The following is a 27,030-nucleotide window of genomic DNA, read 5'->3' on the forward strand; positions in this document are numbered from 1 at the left end:
AATAATAGGGCCCAAATGAAAAAAAAAATTAGAGAGTACCCGGGAAAAGGTATACACTGTTTGCTAACACTAACGCCCAAAAAACCCATGAAATTATATCAAAGAAGCGGGAAACAAAGAATGAAATATTTCCTCCTAAACGAACACATGAGCAAAGAAATTGATTATCGACAAAGAAACAACGGTCACAAACCTGACAAAAGTACAATGAAAATGAAATGAGAGCAAGAAATTAAAATTTAAGTTGATCAAAAATACACAATGGAAAATAAAATAGTTGAGAGTAATAAAAAACACTTACCTTGCAAATCCAGCAATGGAAGTCATTCTAAAAAACCAGTGACAAAATAAAACTAAAGAGAATAATTAAACTCACAGACATGCCACAATTGGCTTAAAGCTTGTCAGTTGTGATGAATGTTCAGTTTTGCCATGGGAGGGGTACTCCCAGGACAACATAACCATAGTACAAAAAAAGTAGTCACTCTAAAACTTGTTTTTTTAAATTTTAATTCAAAGTTCATTAAATTCAGCACCTCACTGGAACTTAGAGGACTCAGACCACGTGAGCCCCCATCCCGAAGCAACGTTCCGAGGTTGCAGAGTTACTTAGTAATTCATGAATATTCAATGCAATCTCAATCTACATCTGCGCCGCCCTTGTGAGCCATATATACGGATGTCTAGCAACCCTAGACCCCAATCCCTGTTTCTTTGAATCAGAGCTCCCACGTCACCTATGACAAAACATTCTTTCCGACACAAGTTCCATGAGCTCAACCATGCACTATGCAAATGAAGCTGGGTCTACACCCGCCATGCTGAACCATTTAAAAACTTGGTTTTAGCCCACAGCGTGTGGCGGTTTTGACAGAAAACAGGTTTTTGCACATTTGGGCATCGAGCAGAGCGGCAGCGGGTTAGACATGGCTTTACAGATTGTCTTCAGCGTACAGACAAAACAGATCGACTCAGAGTTTGTCTTCTCTCACATGCATATACGAGTTCATCGTTATGGTAAAGATCGATGTAATTTCATAAAAATAATAAAAATAAGTAAAACACCACAACAAACTCAAAGATCAAATTTTTTAAACTGATTTCCGTAGTACTGAGAGTGTTTCCCATATAGCTCCGTAGTTCATTGCGGTCATCCGTAGAAACCACAGACAATCCGTAACAGTTGGCAACACTCCGAACTCACAAACTAGAAAAATAAAGAAAACGCCACAGAGTATGACCCAAAAAATAAAGAAACACGCTAATTAAAATTCACGAGAAAGAAGAAAAACACAATGTCGCAACCAACATGACAGATAATTCGTCGGTAATCCCTTGGCAACGGTTCTGGATAAAACTACTGCTATTGGTCAGTGAGCGGAGTACAATAAAAGAACACCCAATCCCTACCGCAGTCAAGATGACAATGTTTTAGTAGTTAAATATTTTATGAGATGAACAATAATCATGATCTAAGGAAGTCATAATAAAAACAGTTTAAAATGCTAGTAATTACAGTGGCCACATGATTTTACAAACCTACACAAATTATCACTTGACATTTTTTTTGAAAACTAGTCCTACAGCCCGAAAAATACCCCCTTTTTTGTCTTTCTCATTCCCAGTTTGTAAAAATGAGTGACCACTGTATAATGTATTTATGAATTTTTATAAAAATGATACTGTAGTAAAATATTTGTATTAACAAATCTGAGATTATTAATTTTTTGTCTGAGGAATGTAACTGAATAAGCTACTTTATTTTTCACATTTTTCATTTTTAACAAGTGTTACATTTTCTGGCATAATGTGGTGGTGCATTCACCACTGTACGGGTGTCCCTTGCTTTAAGTGATTAATTGATTCCATAAGACAAAATCATGTAAAGTGAGTTGAAATTTAACATAGGTAACATAAGGATAGTAGTGTTTCTTCAGAAGGAAGAAAAAAATAAACTCTATTCTCAGAAGCAAAAAATTTTATGAAAGAGAGAATTCATTAAACTTCTGAAGTTTGTTGATTTTCTATATGAATGAATTTAATTAATCATCCGCTGTGGTGGTCGAGTGGTTATAGTGATGGACTCGTGATGCGAGGATCCGGGTTCGAACCCCACAGTGGTGGTCGGCTGAAGTTGATTTTCTGTGGTTCCCAACTTCAAGGCGCAAATGCGAGCCGATCTCCCCGTTAAAAAGTCTCGCCACAGAGAGCAACAGGCGTACAAACAGTACAAATATTCAGTCACTACACATCACTCACTTCACTTCTGAGATATAGATGGCAGCACTGAAAAATCATACACAACACTAGACACAATTATTTAAAAATTTTAAATATTTAAAATTATTTTTAATATTTATTTTTAAAATGTTTAACCTTTTAATTTTTTTAAAACTTTTATGTGGTGGGTTGTGGCGGGTTGGTAAGTGTAGGTAAGCGTAGTTGGTAACGTGTAGTGGTGGGTTGGTAAGATACGGGGTTAGAGATGGGAAGAGTTCAGGGTACATGGGTTCAAACCTGCCCTCCTACAAGTAATTACAAGTTGCCGCTGTGGTGGTCGAGTGGTTATAGTGACGGACTCGCGATGCGAGGATCCGGGTTCGAACCCCACAGTGGTGGTCGGCTGAAGTTGGTTTTCTGTGGTTCCCAACTTCAAGGAGCAAATGCGAGCCGATCTCCCCGTTAAAAAGTCTCGCCACAGAGAGCAACAGTCCTACAACGATAAATCATTCAATCATAACACTTCACTCATAGTTAGAAAAACTGGTGGCAGATGGCAGCACTACACATAACAAGCATTACAGAGAAACAAAAAAACTTCACGTCAGGTTTCACTACACGTACACGCACATTCCCGCATGTACCGATTCGTTGGGGGTTCCGCGGGGGGGGGGTGCATGTGTGGTGTAGCAGTATTGGGTAGGGCCTCCAAAAAATGGCTCAGGGATCCATGATGTTCTTAAGTCAGCCACCTCGTTGGGCAATCTGCCTGTTGTGGCATTGTATTTGTATTTTAAACTTCTGACGCTCCTCAATCAGATGCTGGATTAACTATTCCTGGTAAGTATAGATTTTTGCTCTCCTGAAGAGCATGGGGTGATGATATGCTGATAGTTCTTTTACTGAAACAGCCAAGATTCAGCTGACTGACAGCAATTTTCATTTTGGCTATAAAGATTGTAGCAAGACAGAGAACCCTGAATATACTTACAAATGTAAAAATTCTAGTCTCATCTACATCTTCAAATCTAACTGGTTTTTACATGACTTTAATTTGAAACCTTGTTTCAGATTGAAAATCATTAGAATCAAACTCCACACCAAATCTCACAGGTTTTGAGATTTTTTAAATTTCAAAACAAAATTATGTTAAGCATATTCATACGAAGCAAAGGATATCCATTTTTAAAAAAAATTTCAATCCTATGACATATCTCATTCCTAGCGAGTTTGATCTGTTTGAACCCTTTAATTATTTCATGTTACCTAATAAATAATGGAATCAGCAGGTGAGATCATATCTAATGCTTGTTCTAAAGCAAGTCATATTTGATTTTAAGTTTTATCTGGATCTCTCCAAAGCGAATATGCTGAAATCTGTGACGTACGAACAATCAGTGCTACTGCAGAAAAATCTGGTAGAATTTTAAGGAAAAGTATAGAAACACTATTACTTAATATATTGGGAATTTTTACCACAGAACATTTCCAGTCAGCCAAGAGCTTGTTACAGAACAATGTAAAACATTCTGCTTTGGGGATCTGAACATAAATTTATCCTAATTTGCTGATAAAACCATTTACATAACACCAGGAGTCTGTCTAGCCTTTTTTCTAAGGGTTCTGTTTTTTTTTTTTTTTTAAATGTCCAAAATAACAGCTAACGTAATACTGACTAAACTGTGCCACCTCATTTTATCAATAATTTACCAACTTATAAGAAAAGAAACCAACATGTGCTATCATGAAACAACTCTGCATTTTTTTATTTTATATAAATTTTGAAATAAGATTATATTTTAAATTATATGCCAAGGAATAAAATCAAGAATCGCTATGTTCACTGAAAAATATATCAACATTGCTATTTTTTTTTTAGTCTATTCCAGTTCTTAGTCTTTTCAATTCATCTGAAATCCTAATCCTGAATTGTTCCTTACCAATCTCAATACTGGTATTACCTCGTAAAAGCACTGGTTTGACAATGTGTTAACAACTAATAGTCCATCCTATTCATCCCACTAAAACACTTCAATAACTCCATGACACTCGCAACCTTTCAATAATAATTTTTAAAATATTTTATCTCTCCTCATCAAACAAGTTCTGTGTACCAGCAAGCGTCTCTCTCTATACCTCTCCATTGCACCGCCCTTGACTAAGTCTATATCTCTCTGTAGGCATGGCCTTCAAAACAGTATGGCATATTCTAGGCCAGTATGAACTAAGCTACAGATAAGGAGAACTTTGTGAGGATGTAAATCGACCCTTTCAAGTATCAAACCAAGCATTTTATTTGCTTTTCTGACAACCACCAAACAATGTTTAGAAAACCTAAGTCACACATTAATGAGGGGGAATTTAAAAATCAGTTTACTTCCATACGAAATAATTTTACCACCCAGCTCGCAGATGTAATCTTATTCATAATTATTATTACTATTATAATTCAAATAGGTTATTCAAACCAAAGTGAGTAACTACGCACTTGTCAATGCTGAAAGACCCGATTGATTTATTTGTCCATACTGAAATAATATTCAAGTTGGTCAAAGCAGTGATTCTCAACCTTTGTTTTGCCATGTCCCCCAAGCATCATGTAAAATCCTGAAACCCCCTTCAAGAGACATGGGAGGAAATTGGCCCATGCAATTCTCCCTCCCCCACAAATGACAGAAAATTAAAGAAAATTTGAACAAAAATTTAAATATTGGAAAAATCCTCTAAATGCTGTTTCCATCAATTTCTATAAATTTAAAATACCTTTTGAAGGTTAAAACTCAAAATTTCCTTGGAGATATTTTCTATGCTCCTCTCAAACCTCAAATTTAACCTGTGTGCCCCTAAAAAAAGTAGGTCCCGCATGTGCTTGTTCCCCCTTCCACAACATAGTTCTTATTATTCAAAAAGAGAACATCTATCCATGTGCAGCAAGCTCAAAAGACAGTTAAATTAGTCTAAAACAAAGGTTTTAAATCTTTCAGACATTGCAGGCCAGAACAATTTCCACAAAGCTAATAAGTGATACTCTGGTATCTTGATTCACAGAATGGCATATTAACAGGGAAACCTAATGAAGCCCAGGGTTCCGAGTCAAACAGAATATTCTGCAGCACATAATTATTAGAGAATTTTATTTATTTTGAGACTTTTCACCAAATATGGATTTTCATTAACTCTGAGAAATTATTTTTTCATCAAATGCCCCATTAAAACTCAAATTTCCTCTTCTAAATCAAAGACCCCCTCCCTGTGGGGCATGGGCCCCATGTTGGGAACCACGGTCTAGCGCACAACTCCCTATAAATCAAATTCTTGACTACGCTCATCAGTTTTACATAATTCACAAACACTCAGACATGCCAACTTTGCATGAAGTCTCTCAGTAGTGATGAATGCTGAGCTTCATATTCATAGTAAAATTGAATATGATGTGGAACTAGTACATGTTCTACTAATATCTCTGTTAGCAGTTCTAGATCTACTCTTGATGACTCCAATAAAAAAATGTGATTTTTGAATTTTAATTGAAATTTCATATAAATAAAGCCCCTATTAAGCACTGGAACCTAGGAACTCCGGTCAAAAATGAGCTCCTCCTCTCTTTTCTCCAAACAACTTTCCGAGGTCGTTGAGTTCCTTATATAGTAATTCATAATTATTCAATGTGTATACATGGACGTCTAGCAACCCAAGACACCCTTAATCCAAATACTTGACTAATAATCTGTTGCCAGATACCAAAAAGAGAAATAAATAAATCTATAGTTTGTCCATATAATATATATATATATATATTATATATTTACATATTAATTTTCATTTAAAAAATTGTTTATAAATTGTTTATAATATTGTTTGTTAATTTAAAAAAGTTGTGTGAAAAATAAACATGAAAGCAAAATGTAAACAAATTAAGTTTTTATTGAAATTTTAACAAGTTTCTTTGTACACTTAATTTTTTTAATTGCGTCTGAATGAGGAACAGAATAAGGTGCCTTATTATATTTCGCTCCCCTGATGAAAACCTGGTTACGCCACTGATTCTAACACTCTGGGATTGTAGTTATATATTTTTAGATAATGTCTACTTGTGGAACTTGCAATGTATCTGAGAACACGTTTGGCTTTCACCCAATCTTGTTTTAAAGGATTCTCTAGCTTACGTGATAAAATTCCTACACCGCATGCTAGGTCAGGTCTGGTGCCTTCTTTCTTTTTCTTTCTTTCAAACCGAGCACAACTCAGGTCTATTGCCATAGGCAATTTACTACCTCGTGAGTTGTGCCGGAAGTGTAAGTGCGTGTACCTAACTGTCTGAATGCGTATCTAGTGCTGTGTATGATTTTTCAGTGCTGCCATCTATATCTAAGAAGTGAAGTGAGTGATGTGTAGTGACTGAATATTTGTACTGTTTGTAGGACTGTTGCTCTCTGTGGCGAGACTTTTTAACGGGGAGATCGGCTCGCATTTGCGCCTTGAAGTTGGGAACCACAGAAAACCAACTTCAGCCGACCACCACTGTGGTGACGGTGGGGCTCGAACCCGGGTTCCCGCGATGCGAGTCCGTCATTATGACCACTCGACCACCACAGCGGCTAGGTCTGGTGCCTACCATAAGATACACGATAACTACAACTACTTGTCTGTAAGGAAATGATTCATCTGCTTGTGATTCAAGACCATTTTCTTTTAACGGCTCTTTCAAAATAGGTGTATGAACTGGTCTACAATTTTCTCCACAAAATTTCTTCAACATCTTCTTTGCATATGTTTGCTGGCTAATTTTGATGTTTCCATTGGAAAACTTATTAATTTTCAATCCTAAGAAGTATGTTGTGGTTTACTAGCGACTTTAAATTTCATTTTCAACTGTTTAATGAATTCCTCAGCTTCTTGATCAGTAGCTGCGACTAGGCCATCATCAACATATAGAGCTACAAGTAATTTTCTGTTATTATGAACTCTAATGTACAAACAATGATCAGCTTCACTTGCTTTTTGAATCAGAGTTTCAACAAAAAAATCTCCAAAACAATTGTTCCAGCAGCAAGGAGCTTGCTTAACACTGCACTTGAGTCTTCACACATTGTTTGTCCCATCATTATAACCTTCAGGTTATTGCATATAGATGGTTTCTTCTAGATCACCACATAAAAATGCTGTAGAGACATCAAACTGAGTCAAATGCTATTTCTAACTTGATATGATTATCGAGCGTATTGTTCTCAACTTGGTTACCAGACTGAAAGCTTGATTGTAATCAATACCATGACATTGATTGAATCTTTTGATTACAAGTCTTGCTGCCTTGCTTTATATTTGTCAATGCCACCATCTGAATTCTTATTGATACGAAACACCCACTTACAAGGTACAGCTTTCTATCTTTTAGGTAATGGCTGTAGAATCCATGCACAATTTTCTCTTAAGGAATTGGTTTCAGAGTCCATGGCTTTGTTGCACAATGTACTGTCTGCACAATTGACTAAATCTTGGTAAGTTTCTGATTCATTTGCATCAGTTATGAAGACATCTGCCAACATAACATAGTCTTCAAATATTTAAGGCTCTTTTAACTCGCTTGTTTCTGAGCTGTCTTTCAGCTTCCTCATTTTCATCTTCTATGCTACAGCTGTTTTTCTCTGATTCTTCATCATGGGTATGCTTTCCCTCATTTGAAAGTTCTTGATCATTTCCTTCAATTGAAAGTGTCACTGTATTTTCAATCTGTAAGGGCTTCTCTTGAAATACCACATCACGACAGCAAATTACACACTGCCTTCCTTTGATATAGATGTGATATTTTTCATCTCCATTGTATCCAATAAGATATTTATTTTTTTCCCTTTTTATCTATCTTCTTTTTTCTTTGAGTTGGGATACGAGCATAGCAGACTGACCCACCGATACACATTATGCCTTATTTGAGGCTTCTTTTTCATCCATAGCTCAAATGGACTAAAACTGTGTGAACCAAATATTTTCCAGTCTTGTTCAAAATATAAGCTGAAATGTTGATAAACTCAGCCCATAGGAAAGTGGGAAAGCTCATTTCCTTGTTAAAGTACTTTTGAGAGTTCTTGCCATCTCAACAAGAGTTCTGTTCTCTCGTTCACTACTTCAATTTAATTCAGGAATATAAGGTGCAGTCAATCTGTGAATAATTCTATTCTTCTTGAGAATTCTTTGGACTGCTTGGTTGTCTCTCAATACTTGAGAGACCATTTCACACCACATATGGGTGACCATTTCACACCGCATTACTCCTGCAATGATTTCTTGCATATTCACACCCAAATGTGGTGTGAATATGCAAGAAATAATTGCAGAGCAATTTTCAGATGACCAAATTCATGCGAGTGAAGCCGCGGGTTACAGCTACTATACCAATAATCACAATTCACTTCTGCAGCAAAAACATCATCTATGGCTAAGAGAGTCATACTAACAGCAGCAGCGGTATTGCCATTCTTACTTTGATATATTATGGAACAACTTGTACTGGGTTTCTGTGGTTTACCATCTGCAATCTATTTTTGACAGCTCTTGACCCAATGTCCTTTCTGATGACAGTACTTACACCTACTGTATTTCTTATTTAAAGTTGTGCTTTTTCTTTTCTCTGCTGATGATGTTGGGTATTCTTCTATTTGAAACTTGCAACTATAGTGCTTCGTGACCTGATTCACTTTCACTGATGTGTGTCTGTCCTTAATTCCAGCTCAGGAGAACATAGTTGTCGTTAAATCATCAGCAGTTCTTTTTTCTTCACTCAGGAGTAACCAATTTGATTTGAAAGTATGATAACTTTGAGGAAGAGCATCAAGTATCTTTCACATCAGCAGCATCTGCGGAAGCCTGGTTTCTTGTTTACTTTCTAAACCTTTGTTAAGCTCATTCCACAAATTCTTTAATTTGGATAAGTTTGCTACCATGTCCTCAGTTGATGACCACTGGAAGAACTCTAAACAAATGTTGTACAGTTGATTTTCAGATGTGGCTTCAAATAGCTTGTGTAACTATAATACGCTGTTGCTAAAAAAAAATATCAACAGAGAACTCCTTATGGATCTGTTGTAAGGACATTCATGTCCCTGGAGGTCAAAAGTGTGTGTTGTATATACTTGTATAAATACTTTTGTATGTGTTATATAGGTTTGTATATAGTATAGATGTGTATACATGATGATGTACATACTTCGTATTTGTGTAATTAAAATAATAATAAAAAATTAAAAAAAAAAAGCTCTAGCCATACATCCCTAGCGCAGTCAAATCCCATCACTTTATGTAATGTGTCCTCTGCCATTGACTTTGTTAGAACCATCATAGCACAGCTATTTGCTTTATTGTACTCCAGCAATTCAACATTGTACTGACTTACAATATCTGCTGATAGTCTTCTCTGGTAGTTGAATTTTCTCATTGACTACATCTAAGGCCTCACCATAGAAACTTAATGCAAATTTTATCCTATACTTCCTTAGTGTCCAGTCTCCTTTGCCACTCAATGACTTGACTTAAAGCCAGCTTCTATCCTTAGGAACTACTTCACTTGTAGGCTTCTTGACTGGAGTTGAGCTTAGGAAATCACTGTTCACTCACTGACACACAGCAGATCAGAATGCAGTAGCCCATAACCTGATAAAATCATAACCTGTTGGGATTATAACCCACTGGTGTTTCCTTTTCACTAATGATGTGCGGGAGAGTAAATAATCTTAACTAGAATAATCAATTGTAATGAGACACGTTTATGAGAGATTTAAAGACCAAAAATAAGAGACAACATTTGTTTTTGTTTACACCTTGAAAAGCCATGTTACTTGTACTGTTGCCAAAACTCTGAATCTAAATACTTAACCAATAATCTGTTGCCAGATACAAAAAACAAAAATAAACGAAAAATGTTTGTCCATTAACATAATATTCTAACAATAAAGACCTATAAACAACTAATGCGACTGAAACACTCAAAAAGACACTATGTGATTCTATTGGTTGGTTCAGAAACTTGGCAGAGGGCAAAAATCATCTTTTTCAAAAACTGGCAAAGTTGTCTCATTGATAGTAGTAATCTTTTTCTACATGGTCATGTTGTGGTCATTTTTGTTGTACCTCCATGCAAATAACTATCTAATTGGTGCTGAGGTACTTTTTGCATTATTTAGTAGTTATTTACACTAAAACAACTAATGTATTATATAATTCTATATATTTAATATTTAACTTGAAAACAAACTGTACAATAAAAGATCAATTTCAATCAATTTAAAATTATCTAACAATTCAATCAATTTAAAATTATCTAACAATTCAATCAATTTAAAATTATCTAACAATTCAATCAATTTAAAATTATCTAACAATTCAATCAATTTAAAATTATCTAACAATTCAATCAATTTAAAATTATCTAACAATTCAATCAATTTAAAATTATCTAACAATTCAATCAATTTAAAATTATCTAACAATTCAATCAATTTAAAATTATCTAACAATTCAATCAATTTAAAATTATCTAACAATTCAATCAATTTAAAATTATCGATAATTTTATTTTGAATTGGAAACGAGAAAACCAATTTCATTTATAATTGTAATCAATTTTAAGAAAAGCTGGTATTTGGCTACAAAATTAACCAAACATTCAGTATTTAGTTATTCAGCTAAATCACTATTCATTCCATCTCTAATATCCATCAATGTGTAAAAATGAATTGTTTCCCCTCATGCCCAAGTTTCTGTAATTGCTATGAGATTTAAGTACTTTGCAGCAATCATGGCTTCTAAAAAGTCTTTTTATTAGCCACATGCGTCTTGCTTACCCAAGCTGTTAATTTGAATACACATTTTAGTTTGTCATGTGGTGTGTTGTTGAACAAGATATCCAAATCAGAATTCAGCAAAATCCCCTAAATTTGCTCAGTCATTCAAGTCAGTATTATATATTTCCCCAGTTTTACTCTCATCATTTTCAACAATTACTCCAAATTCTTTTCCAACTGGTCTGGGAGTAGAAACATAACCTGAGCCAGTCACAAATATCTCACACAATCTACCTGTTTTAGTGAACCTCATCCCAATGAAGCAACCTATGAAACAAAAAAGCTCCAAAAAGGTGCCCTAAAGAGAAAAATATATTTCAGACCTGCACTGAACTAACAAATCCTTCCCCTAGACAGTTTTGGAGTCACTGCCAGAAAACAGCCCCATCTCCATCTGAGTAGATGTCTAATTGTCTGTATTCCAACAGATTTGGCAAGATCTGCCCCTATCAGATTTTTTCCAACTCACTAAACTACTTCCCCCTATAACCTAAGTGAAAAACGTTTCCAATGGTTCTCTGCTATCTTTTCCCCAGGAAGACTACAGTGCTCGAAACCCCAGAAATCCCTAAGCCCCTTGTTACCCAGTTCCCTGACTATAGAATCCCAGATAATTACATCCCTAGCATCATTATAGTCATCCCTATTAACCTTATCAATCACCAAATGTGGTTCAATTTCAAACAAAATCAGTATAATATAAATAATTTAACATTAAATTGAAAATAATTTTAAATATTAAGTAAAAAAAAAAAAATCGTTGAACACAGTGATATATCAATTAAAAAAAAATATCATTACAGTCAGGTTTCACTGCATGTGCATTTGTTCCACTGAGTTTAACTCAGTGGAACAAATTCTTTAAGAAAAAGAATATTATTAATTAAACAGTTACCTGATAAAAAACTCCAGATGGTAATTGAATTTTACATGTTTCTCCAAATGAGGAAGGCAACTCTATTTCTCCTGCTGCATTATTCCTCACTGGATTCGATACCTTAAATAAGAAAGAAAGAAAAAAACTAACTTCAACTACTCATCAAGTACTTCATCTTAATTTGAAACATAGGCGGAGATGGACTTGCAAGTCTGGGGAAGCACGGTCATTGCTGGGGGGCACGATGATGATGTCAGTTCATATATACACAGACATGCCAACTTTTGAAATCCAGAAATCCGGAGATTCTCCTGAGAGGGGTACCCCCCCCCCCGACACTCATAGACTCAATAAGAAAAAAAGTTCATAAAAAAATTTTTTTTTTAATAAATTAAGAAAAAGTTACATTCTCTCCCCCCCCCCCCTCAAGAGAAGAATTTAATCGCATGTCAGTCTTTCCATGCAGAATAGAGAAATCACATCTACATAATGTTCATAAAGTATAAGTTTCCTTTCGTGGATGCTATCAGTGATTGATAATCTTGGGTATATGAATTCTTAAAAGCTTTATATTTAGCTACATATAGCTTAAAGTTTTATATTTTCTTTCCAAAGATGTTTAATCGGAAGAAACTATTAAAAAAAATTCAAATTACAAAGCTGCAGATGAAAAAATGTGTTTACCGCATGGCTGTTAATGCAATACAATAACGATTATACAGGAATTTCGGCAACCAAGGTCATGCCCCTGATAAATGATTGCGCTAAAACGCTACGGAAACGAAGTCGCATCTTTGCCAGTTGCTTAAATGCGGTCACAGAGACTTTTTTTTACGGCTGCTCGATGGAAATGACTACGGCTGTTCTCTATGGCTGTTTTCCCTAACGACGACGGTAATCATTGATGCCATGACAACGTGAAAGCTAGCGTAAAATCTAATTTTCTGCCAAAATCCGGAGGAAGGATGAAAAATCCAGAGTCTCCCGCCTAAATCGGGAGAGTTGGCACGTCTGTATACATTAGATCAGTCGACTCCACCTTTGACGCTGGGAGGCATTGCCCCCCCCCCCCCATATCCCTACCCATGATTTGAAAATAAAAGGAAAGGTCGTAAAAAACACCACAATTACTTTAAACAGGTTCATATGCAGTATTTATCATGTCCTGGCTAAAAATGTGTGTCTCAGATACAAAAATCTTGTAGTTGTAGGCCACAGAGTACAAGTTTGAGTGAAGACAGAATGGTTCGAAAATTGTCTTCGATGCAAAAAATTACCTTGGATGAAATTACAAAAACTGCTGGAATGAAAATTTTAAAAGATATAGTTCATAGAAAGATCAGTGAAGGAGGATATTTGATTCATAAAGGAATGACCAAGAAACTGCCTATCACAAGAAAGCAGACTGAAATGGGAGAGAAATTGTGTGTGTTACAGCGGTTTTTGTACACCAAGATTTCACTGTATTTTGTCTTCTAAACAAGCTATGCAAAAACACATTATTAAATACAGATTTTGAGCATTTTCCTCAAACAAACTTTTGGCATCCACTGTATACCTTTAACCCTTTGAAGGGTAAAGCATTTTTCCAAAACACATAGAAAACAATGCAAACTAAAAAACTACCTAAAAACGAGAGAATGACTCTTAAAGTCATTCTCTCGTTTTTCCGAGGCTTAGTTCATCTTGGACAGGAGTATGCTGTAAGGTTTTGCAGACCATACCTAGAGGTACATAGACTTGGTTGAAGGGGTACAGAGAAGAGCTACGCATGTCCTTTTTGGCACATGGGGCTTGAGTTGTGAAGAGAGACTTTTTTGATTTTTACATTGAAAGAATGCAGGTGTCGGGGGATATGGTCAAATTCTTTAAAATTTTCAACAGGATGGATAGGATGGACCATGAATTATAAATACAACATCAATCAACTTAAAAAACAAGGGGACACCAGCATGGCCCCCACATCCTGGAGCAGGGCCCCCTAGGCTGGGATCATTTGAGGGCCCCAGTCAGGCTTCTCACAGGCCCTTCTATAGTTAATTCATAGCATAAAAAAGCAAAATATGATGAGAAATGCCCCAGGGCTAGAGCCCTGTCAGCCCCACCCTTGTGGGGGCCATGGACACCAGTATAGATTGGTAAGGGACAATTCTAGGTTGTGGTGTAGCAGGGAGTTTTTCTCTAATAGGGTTGTGAATAAATAAATAGCTTACCCCGAGGAGTAGTCAATTCTAACACAATTGACATGTTTAAAACGAAATGCAATAAACATGTTGGGGTAAACTGAGAAGCTATCCATAGTTGGATAACACAACCATAAATATTTTTTATGGGCATTGTATTATATTTTATCATTTATATATATTCTTTAGTTTTTATAATTGCATTTTTAATTGGGGGGGGGTTGCTTTTTTTAGAAGTATATGTCATCCATATTTGTTATGGACACCTTTTTCTCATCCACCTTGTTGGGCATTTTGCCTGTTGTGGCTTTGTATTTGTATCAAATATGGATATTTGATACAAATCAAATATCCAATACTCAATTTCGAATTGAGATAAACTATTTGAATACTCTTGTGTGGCAAGGTTATTAGTTAATATATCTATATTTAAATCACCTATATTATGCTATCAGATTTCAAATTTTTTAGCAACGATTCTAACTCAATATTAAAGTTCAATATTGTAGAATTATGGGAGTGGTAAATTGATAGTAATGCAATTTTCAAATATTTTGAATATAAAACAATGTTTACCACAGTTAACAAAGGTGCATTAGTTGCTAACTGCATAAAATATGACGATTTACACATATATGCAACTATACCTCCTCATCTATCATTTTCTTGGCAACAGAAAAATGAATCAAAGCCCTCAATTTGATATTGATAAATATGTTATTAGATATCCAGATTTCTGACAACACCAGTATTGATATTTGATTTATATAAGACAACAAAGCTATTAAATTATCAAAGTTTGCACCCATACTCTGAATATTAACATGAAAAATATTATAATTGCACTTACAGATTGTTGACTGGGTTGTTGAAAAAACTTTCAAATCACCTAGGGCAATGGTTCTCAACCTTTTTTGACTCGCAGAGCCCTCTTTAGTAAAAAATTCTATGGCGGAGCCCCGTAGGCTCATTTTTTAATTATCCATCAAAGTTACTGATTTATTTTTAATATTTAAAAATATTTATAATTTTTTTTTTTTTTTTTTACTGTTTTTTTTATTTTCCTAGAGTGGCCGCGGAGCCCCTGGGGAATGCTCAAGGAGCCCCAAGGGCTCCACGGAACACCGGTTGAGAACCGCTGATCCAGGGTATTAATAGTAACACAAGTGGATTGAGAAGAGTCAACAATGTCTCTCGGTCAGTACATCAATAACTGTAACTCCTCCTCAGATGTTAATTGAAAAATCCTGGGTGCGTTATCAGCTCTCAAAAAGTTCTTTTCTCCTAAGTGCAGCAGTATTTTAAGTTGTGATCAAACTTGAATTTTCGCGAGCAAAAAAAAGTACACAAGGGTGTCTAGAAATCTCATACTTAGCTCAGAGGTGTTGATTTAGCAATCTTTCAATTTGTTTAGTATGTTGATTTCACAATCTTTGAATTTCTTTAGTATGCTGATTTAGCAATCCTCCAATTTTTTTAGTATGTTGTCTTGGGTGACTTTAGATGTAAGCTGAATGAGAGATTATGGGTTTAGATCTCTCTTTGTTGAAAGTGGGTACTCGATGAGCGGCTACTGTATTATCGACAATGTTGGTGTTTGCTAAAGCATCCATTTTTGCAAAAACTTGATGTATATTTTAATCTTTTAATTCAGATACATTTGAAATTTATATGTTTATATGTTCATCCACCATGCTTCAGTTCAATCGTATCCTGGCATAAATATTGCAATTCTTTTTTTAATTCAAAATTTTTGGCTGTGAGAATATTGTTTTCAGAAATCAAGTCCTTATTGATATCTTGAAGAGATTTGACTAGTTTTTTCAGCTCACATATAGTATCATTATTGAAATCAATAATTTTCTGAATTTCTCAATCTGACTTGAAACAAACTTCTTCTCTTTGTTCTGTTGCACAATTATCTTGAGAATATTGTGAGATGATTCCACTTAGCCATTATAAGGTTTTGTTGTTATGGTAGTCTCCTGGAGGCAGCTCACGCATGTTCATTTTTTGCCTAATGCCATGTTCATGTTTTCAAAACCTAGTCACTGATGCCACCGCATAAGAAATGGTACTCTGGTTTACACTTCGAGCACTGCATTTGATTGGAAGGTACCACAATGTCTTCTGAGCATGCCTTGCAAAGCATAGTTTATAAATGATAATTACGATTTAATCAAAGCAAATAAATTATGATTACAGTAGACACTTGTTAATTCAGCACATATCAGACTAGCCTGGTTATTGAAATCGTGGGATTACTGGAAGTCAATTGAAAAAAAGACAATTTAAATAACATTAACTACTACGTACAGATACAGAGTGATATGTTTTCTCTCTCCTATGCTCAAAGAAAATCTCCCCTAAAAAATGCCGGATTACTGGATGGGCTGGATTATCTAGAGACTACTGTATTTGCCTCAAACTTAGACTTTAAGAGAGGCAATAAATAAAATCAAAATTTATTTTGCCCCCCCCCCCCCTGCTTGAAGGAAATCAAAAATTAAAAACGTATTTGTAAAAATAAATGTTAAAAAAAACACAAACATATTTTTTGGTATAAATTCTGTATACCATGGGTGGCTTGAGCCTCGGGGCAAAAGTCTCACCATGCGAGACGACATTGGTTACGCGTCACTATGGCGTATAAGCCGCTTCAGTGAAGTGATCCCAAAAATTCGCAACTGTGTTCCTAGCTAGATAAAATGCATAAAAAATTACTTTTCTCCGAGAGTCATTAATGCGCTATAGTTCGAGTGTTTTTACAGACATGAAACTCATTCTCTCTCTCTCTCTCTATAAACTTTTCTGCAATTATATTTCTATTTACTCCTGATTTAACACTTCCCTAAAGCAGTAAGAAGCCATCCCTGTTTATATGCTGCTACAATATTATACAAATACAAATACAAATACAAATACAACGCCACAACAGGCAAAATGCCCAACGAGGTGGCTGATAAAAAGATGCCCATAAAAATATGGTTGTCATATGTTTCAAAAATACAGCAACCCAATTAAAAATGCAATTAACACAAATTACAAACAATATATACACATGATAAAATATTATACGATGCCCATAAAGATTACTTATGGTTGTCTTATTCTAAGAATGGATAGCTTCTCGATTTACCCCAACATGTTTATCGTATTTCTTTTTAAACGTGTCAATTGTGTTACAATTTACTACCTCCGGGGGTAAGCTATTCCATTTATTAACAACCCTATTGGAGAAAAATTCCCTGCGACACCATAACCTTGCATTGTCCCTCACCAATCGATACTGGTGTCCCCTTGTAAAAGCAGTCGATTGGCGGTGTACTAAAAGTTCATGGTCCATCCTATCCATCCCATTGAAAATTTTGAACACTTCGATCATATCTCCTCGACACCTGCGTTCATCCAATGTAAACATATTCAAAAAATGAAGTCTTTCTTCATAACTCAAGCCCTGTGTGCCAATAAGGACACGCGTAGCTCTTCTCTGCACCCCTTCAACCAAGTCTATGTCCCTCTGTAGGTATGGTCTCCAAAACCTTACAGCATACTCCAGTCCAGGACGAACTAAGCCTCGAAAAAGAGGAAGAATGACTTTAGGAGAACGCGAAGAGACCTTTTTGAAAATGAGACCAAGCATTCTATTCGATTTTTTGACAACCGCTGAACAATGTTCAGAAAACTTAAGTCGCTCGTCAATGAGAATTCCCAAATCGGTGACTCTAGTTGCATCCGGGATAGTGACACCATTCAACTCGTAAGAGAACCGTTGGTTGTTCGAACCAAAATGAGCGACCATGCACTTATCTACGCTAAACGTCATGCTCCATTCATTTGCCCATGCTGCAATCTTGTTTAAGTTGGTCTGGAGCAACTCCCTATCGCTTTCATTCCCGATTACCCCCATTAGCTTCACATCATCTGCGAATTTGCTAGTAATTCCATCGATACCCTGATCGAGTTTATCGATAAAAAGTGAAAAAAGTATGGGGCCAAGGACACTTCCCTGAGGAACTCCACTTGTGACGTCTGTCCAACCAGAGAATTCCCCGTTCACCATAACTCGTTGCGACCTATCTCTTAACCACGATTCTATCCAATTCAGCAAGTTGCCCCCTATTCCAATCTCGTGTAAACGCTTCAAGAGTTTGCCATGTTGGACCCGATCGAATGCCTTCTGGAAATCAAGGTAAACAACGTCGACATTTTTGCTCTTACCCAAAGCCTTAGTCACGTAATCATAGAAGCAAAGGAGGTTAGTTACACATGACTTCCCCTTCCTGAACCCATGCTGATTATCCGACAATACATTATTCTCGTCTATCCACTTCACAAACTGCCTTTTGATGATAATTTCCAAAATTTTCGAGAGGGAGCTCGTCAAACTCACTGGACGATAATTAGACACCACTTCTCTACTACCCTTCTTAAATATCGGAACAACGTTAGCCAGTTTCCAATCTCTCGGGACGATACCCTCAGCAACACTACTCCTGTATATCTGTGCGACTGGCCCCAACAATTCATTAGCACCTTCCCTGAGAACCCTGGGATAGATATCATCTGGTCCTGGTGCTTTGCTTGCACATACATTTCTTAGAAGATTTAGGACCTCCACGTCTTCCACTTGAATATCGTTGAGCGTTTTATTACCCCATGCAACACCCGTATATCGAATATCATTATCTCCATTAAAAACCGACGCGAAAAAGTCATTGAAAGCACTACACATGCCTACATTGCTCTCTACTTTTGAGCCTCCTATCGAGAGGGGGGCCAACTGTCCCCTTACATCCATTATTGACGTATCGAAAAAATGATTTTGGGTCAGAGCCAATGTTATCTGCCAACCTAGATTCAACTTGCTTTTTACTATCCCTTATCGCTTTCTTCAACAGTCTTCTTTTATCAGTAAACAATGATAGGTCACCTCGTCCACTTTTATACTCTCTGAATGCTCTTTTCTTTTCAAGATAAAGGTTCCGCACGCTATCCGTGAACCATAGAGGGTGTGATGTACAAACACGCTTTTTTCGAACAAAGGGTATGACGTCGTGCAAAACAGAGGACAGCTTCGTACTAAATTCTTCCCATTGACTTACCACCCCTACTGATTCCAACCGGTCTTTGAAAACTTCCGCTAACCTTCTTCGCAAAACATCAAAGTTAGTTCTCCGAAAACAAGGAACCAATCTTTTGTTATCAACCTTACCCGAGGAAAAGTTACAGTGAAATCTGACGATACGATGATCACTGGAAGAAAACTCTTCCCCCACCGAAACATGTTCAACTAGATCCTCAGAACTAGTAAGAACTAAATCCAAAATAGCAGTACCCCTAGTGGCTTCTGATACATGCTGATACAAAAAATTTTCGAGCACCAACTTAAGAAAGTCTCTTTCATACTGATTTCCAGATGAAAGGTTCTCCCAATCAATACCCGGGTAATTGAAATCCCCTAGTATGAGAACCCTCTTTCGCTTACACATGTAGGAAATTTCATCGTGCATTTTGGCGATGTAGTTTTGATCCCTATTCGGTGGATTGTAACAAACCCCAACAATAAGCTTATGACGTCTTTTGTTCTCAAGTTCAACCCATATGGTTTCAATATCACTTCTCTGTACGTTACACTCTCTAGCCTTCAAACATGATTTCACGTATATCAACACTCCACCCCCTTTCCTATCAGATCTATTTCTCAAAAAAGTATCGTATCCGGAGATGTGTAAGAAAGATTCATCCCCATCGTTTGCCCAAGATTCTGTAATGGCTATAAGATCCAAGTCCTCCACAACTATCATAGTTTCTAAAAAATCTTTCTTGTTACCCAAGCTCCTGGCATTTATTAACACACATTTTAATTTGCCCGGTGGTTTGTTGTCAATCGAGAAGCCATCCAAGTCAGAGGTGGGTAATTCCCCGTCAGTACTGTTGTGATTATCATTAACTAACCCGCATTCCCGACTACGTGGTCTGGGAGTAAAAAACCTGACCTAAGACTATCGTAAACCTCCCAGACCCCTCTCTTATTTAGATGGATCCCATCCGAACGAAGCCACCTATCGGTAAATGCGGGAAGCTCCAAGAACGTGACCCCAAGTGAGGAGCAAATGTCCTTCAGGCCTATATTGAATTGGTGGATCCTACTCCTATATCCCCTACTACCCCTTGGCAGCACTGGAATCACTGCCACATCTGAACCCCCCTCCCTAGCGGATAATAGTAAATCCCGGTACTCTGACAGAGACTCACTAATATTCGCTCCTACCTGATTTGTTCCCACCCACAGAATCACCCGCAAGGGCAACTTTCGGCGATGAAAAACGTCTCGAACGTTGCCAATCTTCCCCCCAGGAAGACAACAGCGCTCGAAACCCCGAAAATCCCTACACACTCGGTTCCCAAGTTCCCTAACCATAGAATCGCCGATGATTAAACCCCTATCACTATCCCCCTCTACCTCATCCACGACCACCCATTCGCCCTCTAAAATGTCGTTGTTCGTGGAGATTGCTTCTTCATCAACAGGTGGCTCGACGACCAGAGGGTCCGTTATAACCGGACCCTCTAGCACCCTAACTTTTTCCCGTAAAGCTTCGACCTCGTGTTCCAGCCTTTTTCTATCCAAGCACCCCTTACAATTGAAACTATCAGCTACTATACCCCTAGACCAGGGAAACCTCCCGTCGCAAGCTCTACACAACACTAGTCGAGGTCGAGGCATACTAACACTATTGCTAAAGCTAGATAATAATAATAATACTTAACAATACGAAAATGAGAAACGTTAACTGGAAATTAAAATAATGTAAAATACATTACTATGCAAAATATACGTAAGAGATTATACGAAAAAATTACGTAAAGTAGAATGCTCAGCACTAAATCACGAAGAATAAAATAAATATGTATATAAAGAATACAACACCCTCTAAAAAAAGTATTAAGCTACGAAGTACAATTTATACTTATTAGAATTACAACTCTAACTAACTATCGACTCTAACTAACTAACAACTTAGCTAACTATCTCAAAACACTAACACTACAACAATAGGCCCAAATGGAAGGAAAACAACGTTATTGAGAGTACCCGGGAAAAAGTATACACTGTTTGCTAACACTAACGTCCAAAACCTACGAACTTATATCAAAGAAGCGAGCGAACCTGGCGAAAAAACAACGAAAATGAAATGCGAACGAGAAAAATAAATATAAGTCGATCGAAAATACACAACGAAAATTTAAAAAAAAATGAGAGCAATATAAAAAAAAAAACCACTTATCTCACAATCCAACGTGCGCTAAAAAAAAAAGAAAATCACCGCAGAATATGACCCAAAAATAAACAACACGCTAAGTAAAACTCACGAGAACGAAGAAAAACACAAAGAAAGACACAAAATGGCGCACTGGCGTGTCGGTGAGCGGAGCGCGATAATAGCACGTCCGTTCCCAACGACGGCGAAGACGATTAGGGATTTAGGGAGACGATTATATCTCTCATCTATTTACTTTTCGGCTCCAGTACTTAATAAATTAAGTTTTTATTTCTCGTGATAAGATACTTTAGTAATAATTTCTAATAATTCATTATTGGAATGTTATATACACAAGAGTCATAGTTTTTCTTTATAATTAGTTTTGCTACAAGCCTAATCTATGAAAATATTTTATTACGTAAATCTTTGAATTTTTATACAAAATGTTTTTAATGGTTACTTGCATTTAATTATGATAGGGTAAGGTAATTAACCAGTCAGATGACCAATTAATTTCCCCTTTTTAAAAGTTTGAAGCTAATAAAATGAATTTTCCTGATTAAAATTTTTTATGAATACATTTAAACTGACTTCCTCATTTTTTTAAAATCACCAACCAAAAAAATTATGAGAATTTTAATAATTACTAATTAATTTTCAAAAATTGAAATAATTAGATTAAATATTGGCGCAACGGCATATGCTGTCATAACCATCTGACTGGTTAAGGTAGATGGATACTTTCGGAATAGCATACAATAATTACAACCTGAAAGTGTTGACTGTGAAGAGGCCAACTAAAATTAGGGTCTTTAAGCAGACAGTCGAGCCATCGAAGAGTAAATTAAATTTCAAATAATTTGGCAAGCACCAACCAAATTTATTGTGGAGCTAATCATAACCAATTGAATTAGTATTTAGTCATGCCAGAGCACTGGTTATAAATTTTTTCTACAATTGAGGGAGGGGGAACAACAATTAAAATGAATTTTTTTTTCAGTGGCAGCTCAAATGAGGTGTGACTCATGCAGACCCATGGAGCCACAGAAGGGGCACCACATCAGAGTTCAGGAAAAAAATAATTAGAGTTTGAAAATTTTTCCTAAGGATGCAATGAAAAAGAGGTTTGGCTGTTCTAGAAATTTTCACGCAGTCAGGTGCACCAACTTCAGGATAGTAACTAGCTTGGGCACCGAATACATCATTAATTTATCATCATGAAAATTTATACCGCAGTAAAATATTTCATTTCGTACTTTGAACAGGGCCGTAACTAGGGGAGAGCAACTGCCCCGGGCGCAGTTTTAGGTGGGAACAAAAAAAAACATTACAAAATTATCGAATTTTAAAGTTGTGGGGGCGGCAAATATCCTAGTTACGGTCCTGCTTTGAATAGTGATAAAACAATTGAAATACATATAAGGAAATCGTCGGGGAAAATGAATTTCACATGCAATATAGAATTATTAGCATTTTACATAACCTTTTCTCGTCAAACTTCATTGGATTCAGCTTACGCACTGCTTATTTTTCAAATAATAGGATTAATAATTAAAATTAGAATACACAAACTCACCCTGATGTATTTTCATCGAAGAAAAACTTTTCTTACACACTCAAACACAACATTTTCATCTGTAAATCTATCGATTCAAGTCCGGTAATTAAGAGAAATAACACTCTGCCGTTAAGTTTCGAAACAAGATCCTATGAGAAACAGTTTCTGTACGAAAAATCTACAAAGATATCGCTGATAACAGTTTCGTTTAACATCAAATTATATATATGAATCTTACCACTAGCTAGTGAATTTGCCTGTTGGAAAATCCAAATAAAAAATGCCTAGATCTTCGATAGAGTAATTATGTTTGTACTTCATCTTCACTGTTCACACCAATGGTTTTCAAATTGTGCATTGCGGCTACTAGGGGCACCGCGCTGAGCCATCGATATTTATGAGCAGCGGTTCGGTGCTTTGAAGTGATTCTTTGTTAGACTATTGTGGGGAGCTGCGAAAGGGGCAATGCCACTATATTGGCAATCATTCTGGCCAGCAGTAAACATAGGTAGTGCTGTACTTTTACTCGCTATCTAACATGCAAAAAAAGACGACAACGACTAAGGCAATTAGCACAATGCCGTTGTGTAGGCACAACCATGCAAATAACATCCTAATAACATAAAGAATTGGCCATTGGCAAAATCGGACAACCAAAAAAATCTCACAAGCTTCTACAGCTGGTTGTCGGCAAACTTCAATGATCGTTTAATAGCATTTTTAACGTTGGGGAAAAATAAAAGAACTTCGGAAAAAAAAGAAAGAGGAATATCAATGGTTTCAAAATCTTTATTACCTTTCCTTCCTTGGAGTACATACCATTTACCCCACACTAATATATCCGCTGCTACTTCTGCACCCAAGGGGATGTCGGTCAAACTGAAAAACCCTGTCTTTGCATATGCTCTTTGGAATTCCTTCACTAATTGTAATAGCCACGAGCACTTTCTGATGTTATCAGGGTTTGAAACTGGAAGCTGTTACTTCTCCCATGAAATGTAAGTTTAAGGAGGGAAAAAAAATGTTTCCCATTTCAGAAGAAAATTATTTCTTTTACGAAATGATTTCTTTTACGGCCCCCTAAATTATGCGGCCAGGTGCGACCGTACCTTTCGCAACTGCCTAGGTCTGGTCTGCTTCAACAAAATGGAAAGTGAAAAAACAAATTTGCTATACATTAATGTAACGAAGTTTATTTACATAAACAAATTGAGATATAAAGTTTAGATGGTTCTAAAAAGTGCACGTTGCGGTTCCTAGTCGGTGTCACTGTGACTTTGCAACATTGATACACGCCTGTTTCGTGCTCTAAATTGATTTCTTTCAGTACTTATAAAAGGCAGAGGAGAAACGATGGCTAGGACCAGGGCCCCCACAAGGGTGGGGCTGACAGGGCTGCAGCTCTGAGCCCGGGACGATTCTCGTCATTTTTTTAATTTTATTTTTTGTTTTTCACGCTATAAATTCATTATATAGGGGCCCGTGAATGTCAGGTTGTGGCCACCCGCAAAAGATACCATTCTAGGGGCTGGCATCTTTTGCGCCTTCACAATCTCATGGCCTCCACATCCTGGAGGGGCCATGCACGAGGGAGCCGTGGTTGGCAAACCACTTGATATAGTATAATTGGAGCTATTGCTTACCTAGCTGCTTCAAATGAAAGAAGGTCCAAACACTCAGAAGACTTGCCTTGATGAACAGTCTAAAGCAGCGGATCTTAACCTTTATCTACTCGCAGCCCTTTTTAGAATATAATTTCTATGACGGAGCTCCGTAGATTTGTCCCTTTTATTTATCAAATTTACTGATTTATTATATTTTTTTTCGAGTGACTACGGAGCCCTTCCCAAAGTGTACATGGAGCCCCAAGGACTCCGCGGAGCACCGGTTGAGAACCGCTGGTCTAAGGAAATAAATGCACGCACAATTGCACCACTGTCAAGACCTTATAAGCAAATTATCCCATATTTGCCGGCATAGGCGTATGCTGAATTTTCTCGAGGGGGGGGGTTCAGATTTTTTTCCCTTCAGGGAGGTTTTTTCCTGCAAAATAACACTATAATCTTAGCATGGGGGAGGGGGTTTATAACCTGAACCCCCCCCCCCCGCCTTGCATACGCCAATGTCTGCCGGTATCAGTCATAAACAAGGAGACAAATTTTCCTTAAAAAATCTTTGCAGGCATTCATTTATTCGATTCAAACGTGTGTCTGGATCGCCCCATCAATGCAGAATTTCATTTATTGTAAAATACTTTTCCCTGAGATAAAGGAAGTACGCCTGCATGCAGGGCCGCAACTTTGTCACCCAGGGCAAGCTGGAATTTTGATACCCCCTTGCATGTAGAGAAAACAGTTAAAGAATGAATTCGGCGCCCCTCCTGGTTCAGCACCCGGGGCACCAGTTCCGCCTGCTCCCCCTAGTTGCATCCCTGCTTGCGTGGACAGAATCGTTAAAAAAAAAGCGGGTGTGGGCTCCAAAAATACCCATCGTAGGTGCCTGAAAAGGTGTGTCACAAATAACCACGGCCGGGCTTAGGAATATCGCGGCCCGGTGCAAAAAAAAGAAAAAAATTGCGGCTCCTTTAAAAGAAATATATAATTACTCCCCAATTTAAGAACTTCCCGAGTTGTGAACCGAAGTATTTTGGCAGTCTTGGTGTTACAGCATGCAACGAAAATTGTACAGCCAGTGTGATGGAGATCAAAATCAGGATGTTGAAGGGAAAACAATGTTGACAAAAAACTTTTTATTTTTATCATTATATTCCTTTTCATTATGTACTAGAAAAGGGATCTGGTGTCCCGGGTGCCAGATCAGAGAGACCACAAATTTCACCCTTTAACCTCTCAATATTAGAGAGGAGAGCCAAAATGCGAGCTTCCCCCAGTTGGCCAAACATCTAGTTGGGGCCCTCATTGGAAATATTGGGAGGGTTCAAAAATATTATATATTAAGGTGAGGGGTTTGATCTCAATACAAGTTTACGCATATGCTCTTCGGAATTCCTCCACTAACTGTAATGGCTATCAGCGCTTTGATGTTATTGGGGTTGAAACTGGAAGCTGTTTCTTTTCCCAACAAATGTAAGTTTCACGGGAAAAAATTAAATTTTTTTCACAAATATTTCCCATTCCAGAAGAAAAAGAGTTTCTTTCAGGGAAAATTTCGCCCCCTCCTAAATTTTGCGCACCTGCCTAAGTCCGGGCCTGCAAATAACCACTGCATAAGTAGAGCAACATGACAGAACAAGACGTATAAGATTAAGAAAAAAATATTTTTTCATTTTTTGATAGGTTTTTGTTTATGGGAAAACACTGGGTGCTCAAGCAGCAGCAGCCCCCGGTTCTGACGTCCACACCAAAACATATGCATCTGGATACCCTCCATCCCTTAGGAAAAACAGGGAAAAGAGACAGAAGCAGAAATGTGAGAAAGTTGGGGGAAGAGATGTGTGGGAGCACTACAAGTAAAATGTTTGCTGTATCGGCGCCTAAAAGCTCTATCAATTGTGATGGCAACGGGGACTCCAGCAAGATTCAAGACTCATAGAGAGAAAACAGGCAGTTTTTCCTTTAATTTTTTTTTTTTGTGTTTGATATTTACGGGAAAAAAAAATCAGAAATCTATATAGGAGATTTTTATTCCTGAATCAATTCTGTGGGTGCTCTGCCCCGTTCTACAAGAGAGTGTGGGTGCTCGAGCACCCACAGCACCCCCGGCTCCGACGCCACTGTCTGTATATATTGGTCTTATAATAAAAAAATCTTCTATTCTTCAGATATCTTATAAGAACAACTCTTTTGAACATGATTGAATGAAGCAAATTGAGAATGGTTTCTTAATGGCCATGGTCGCAACTAGGGAGAAGCAGGCAGCAAGTCCCAATTTCCATATAGGCAACATAGGCATTTAACCAGGGCCCATGTTTTAAGATGGCCTCCCAAATTTATAATAGTATATATTTTACAAGGATGACGTCACTCTCCGTGTAACAATAGTTGGGCACCTTTGGGGAATTCGCACACCTGCCTTTATCTCTTATTTTTGGGACATGTTTATATAGTTGTAATTGTATAATTTTTAATAG

The 27,030-nt window shown here is 37.0% G+C and overlaps 1 protein-coding gene across 4 annotated transcripts in view; it reads right to left on the minus strand.

The window, feature by feature from the left end:
- LOC149080327 (bridging integrator 2-like) overlaps positions 1-27,030 on the minus strand; it is a 428,403-nt gene that overhangs the window by 63,413 nt on the left and 337,960 nt on the right. For all 4 annotated transcript variants that reach the window (XM_089239465.1, XM_089239462.1, XM_089239463.1 and 1 more), the window contains one exon: positions 11,950-12,051. In XM_089239465.1, coding sequence (XP_089095591.1) covers positions 11,950-12,051 — 102 coding nt within the window. The remainder of the gene's footprint in view (positions 1-11,949; positions 12,052-27,030) is intronic.

This window comes from Pholcus phalangioides, unplaced genomic scaffold (assembly GCF_987345545.1).
Source record: "Pholcus phalangioides strain wild (caught in Gottingen) unplaced genomic scaffold, Ppha-v1.0 ptg000011l_1, whole genome shotgun sequence".
Classification (NCBI taxonomy): Eukaryota; Metazoa; Arthropoda; class Arachnida; order Araneae; family Pholcidae; genus Pholcus; species Pholcus phalangioides.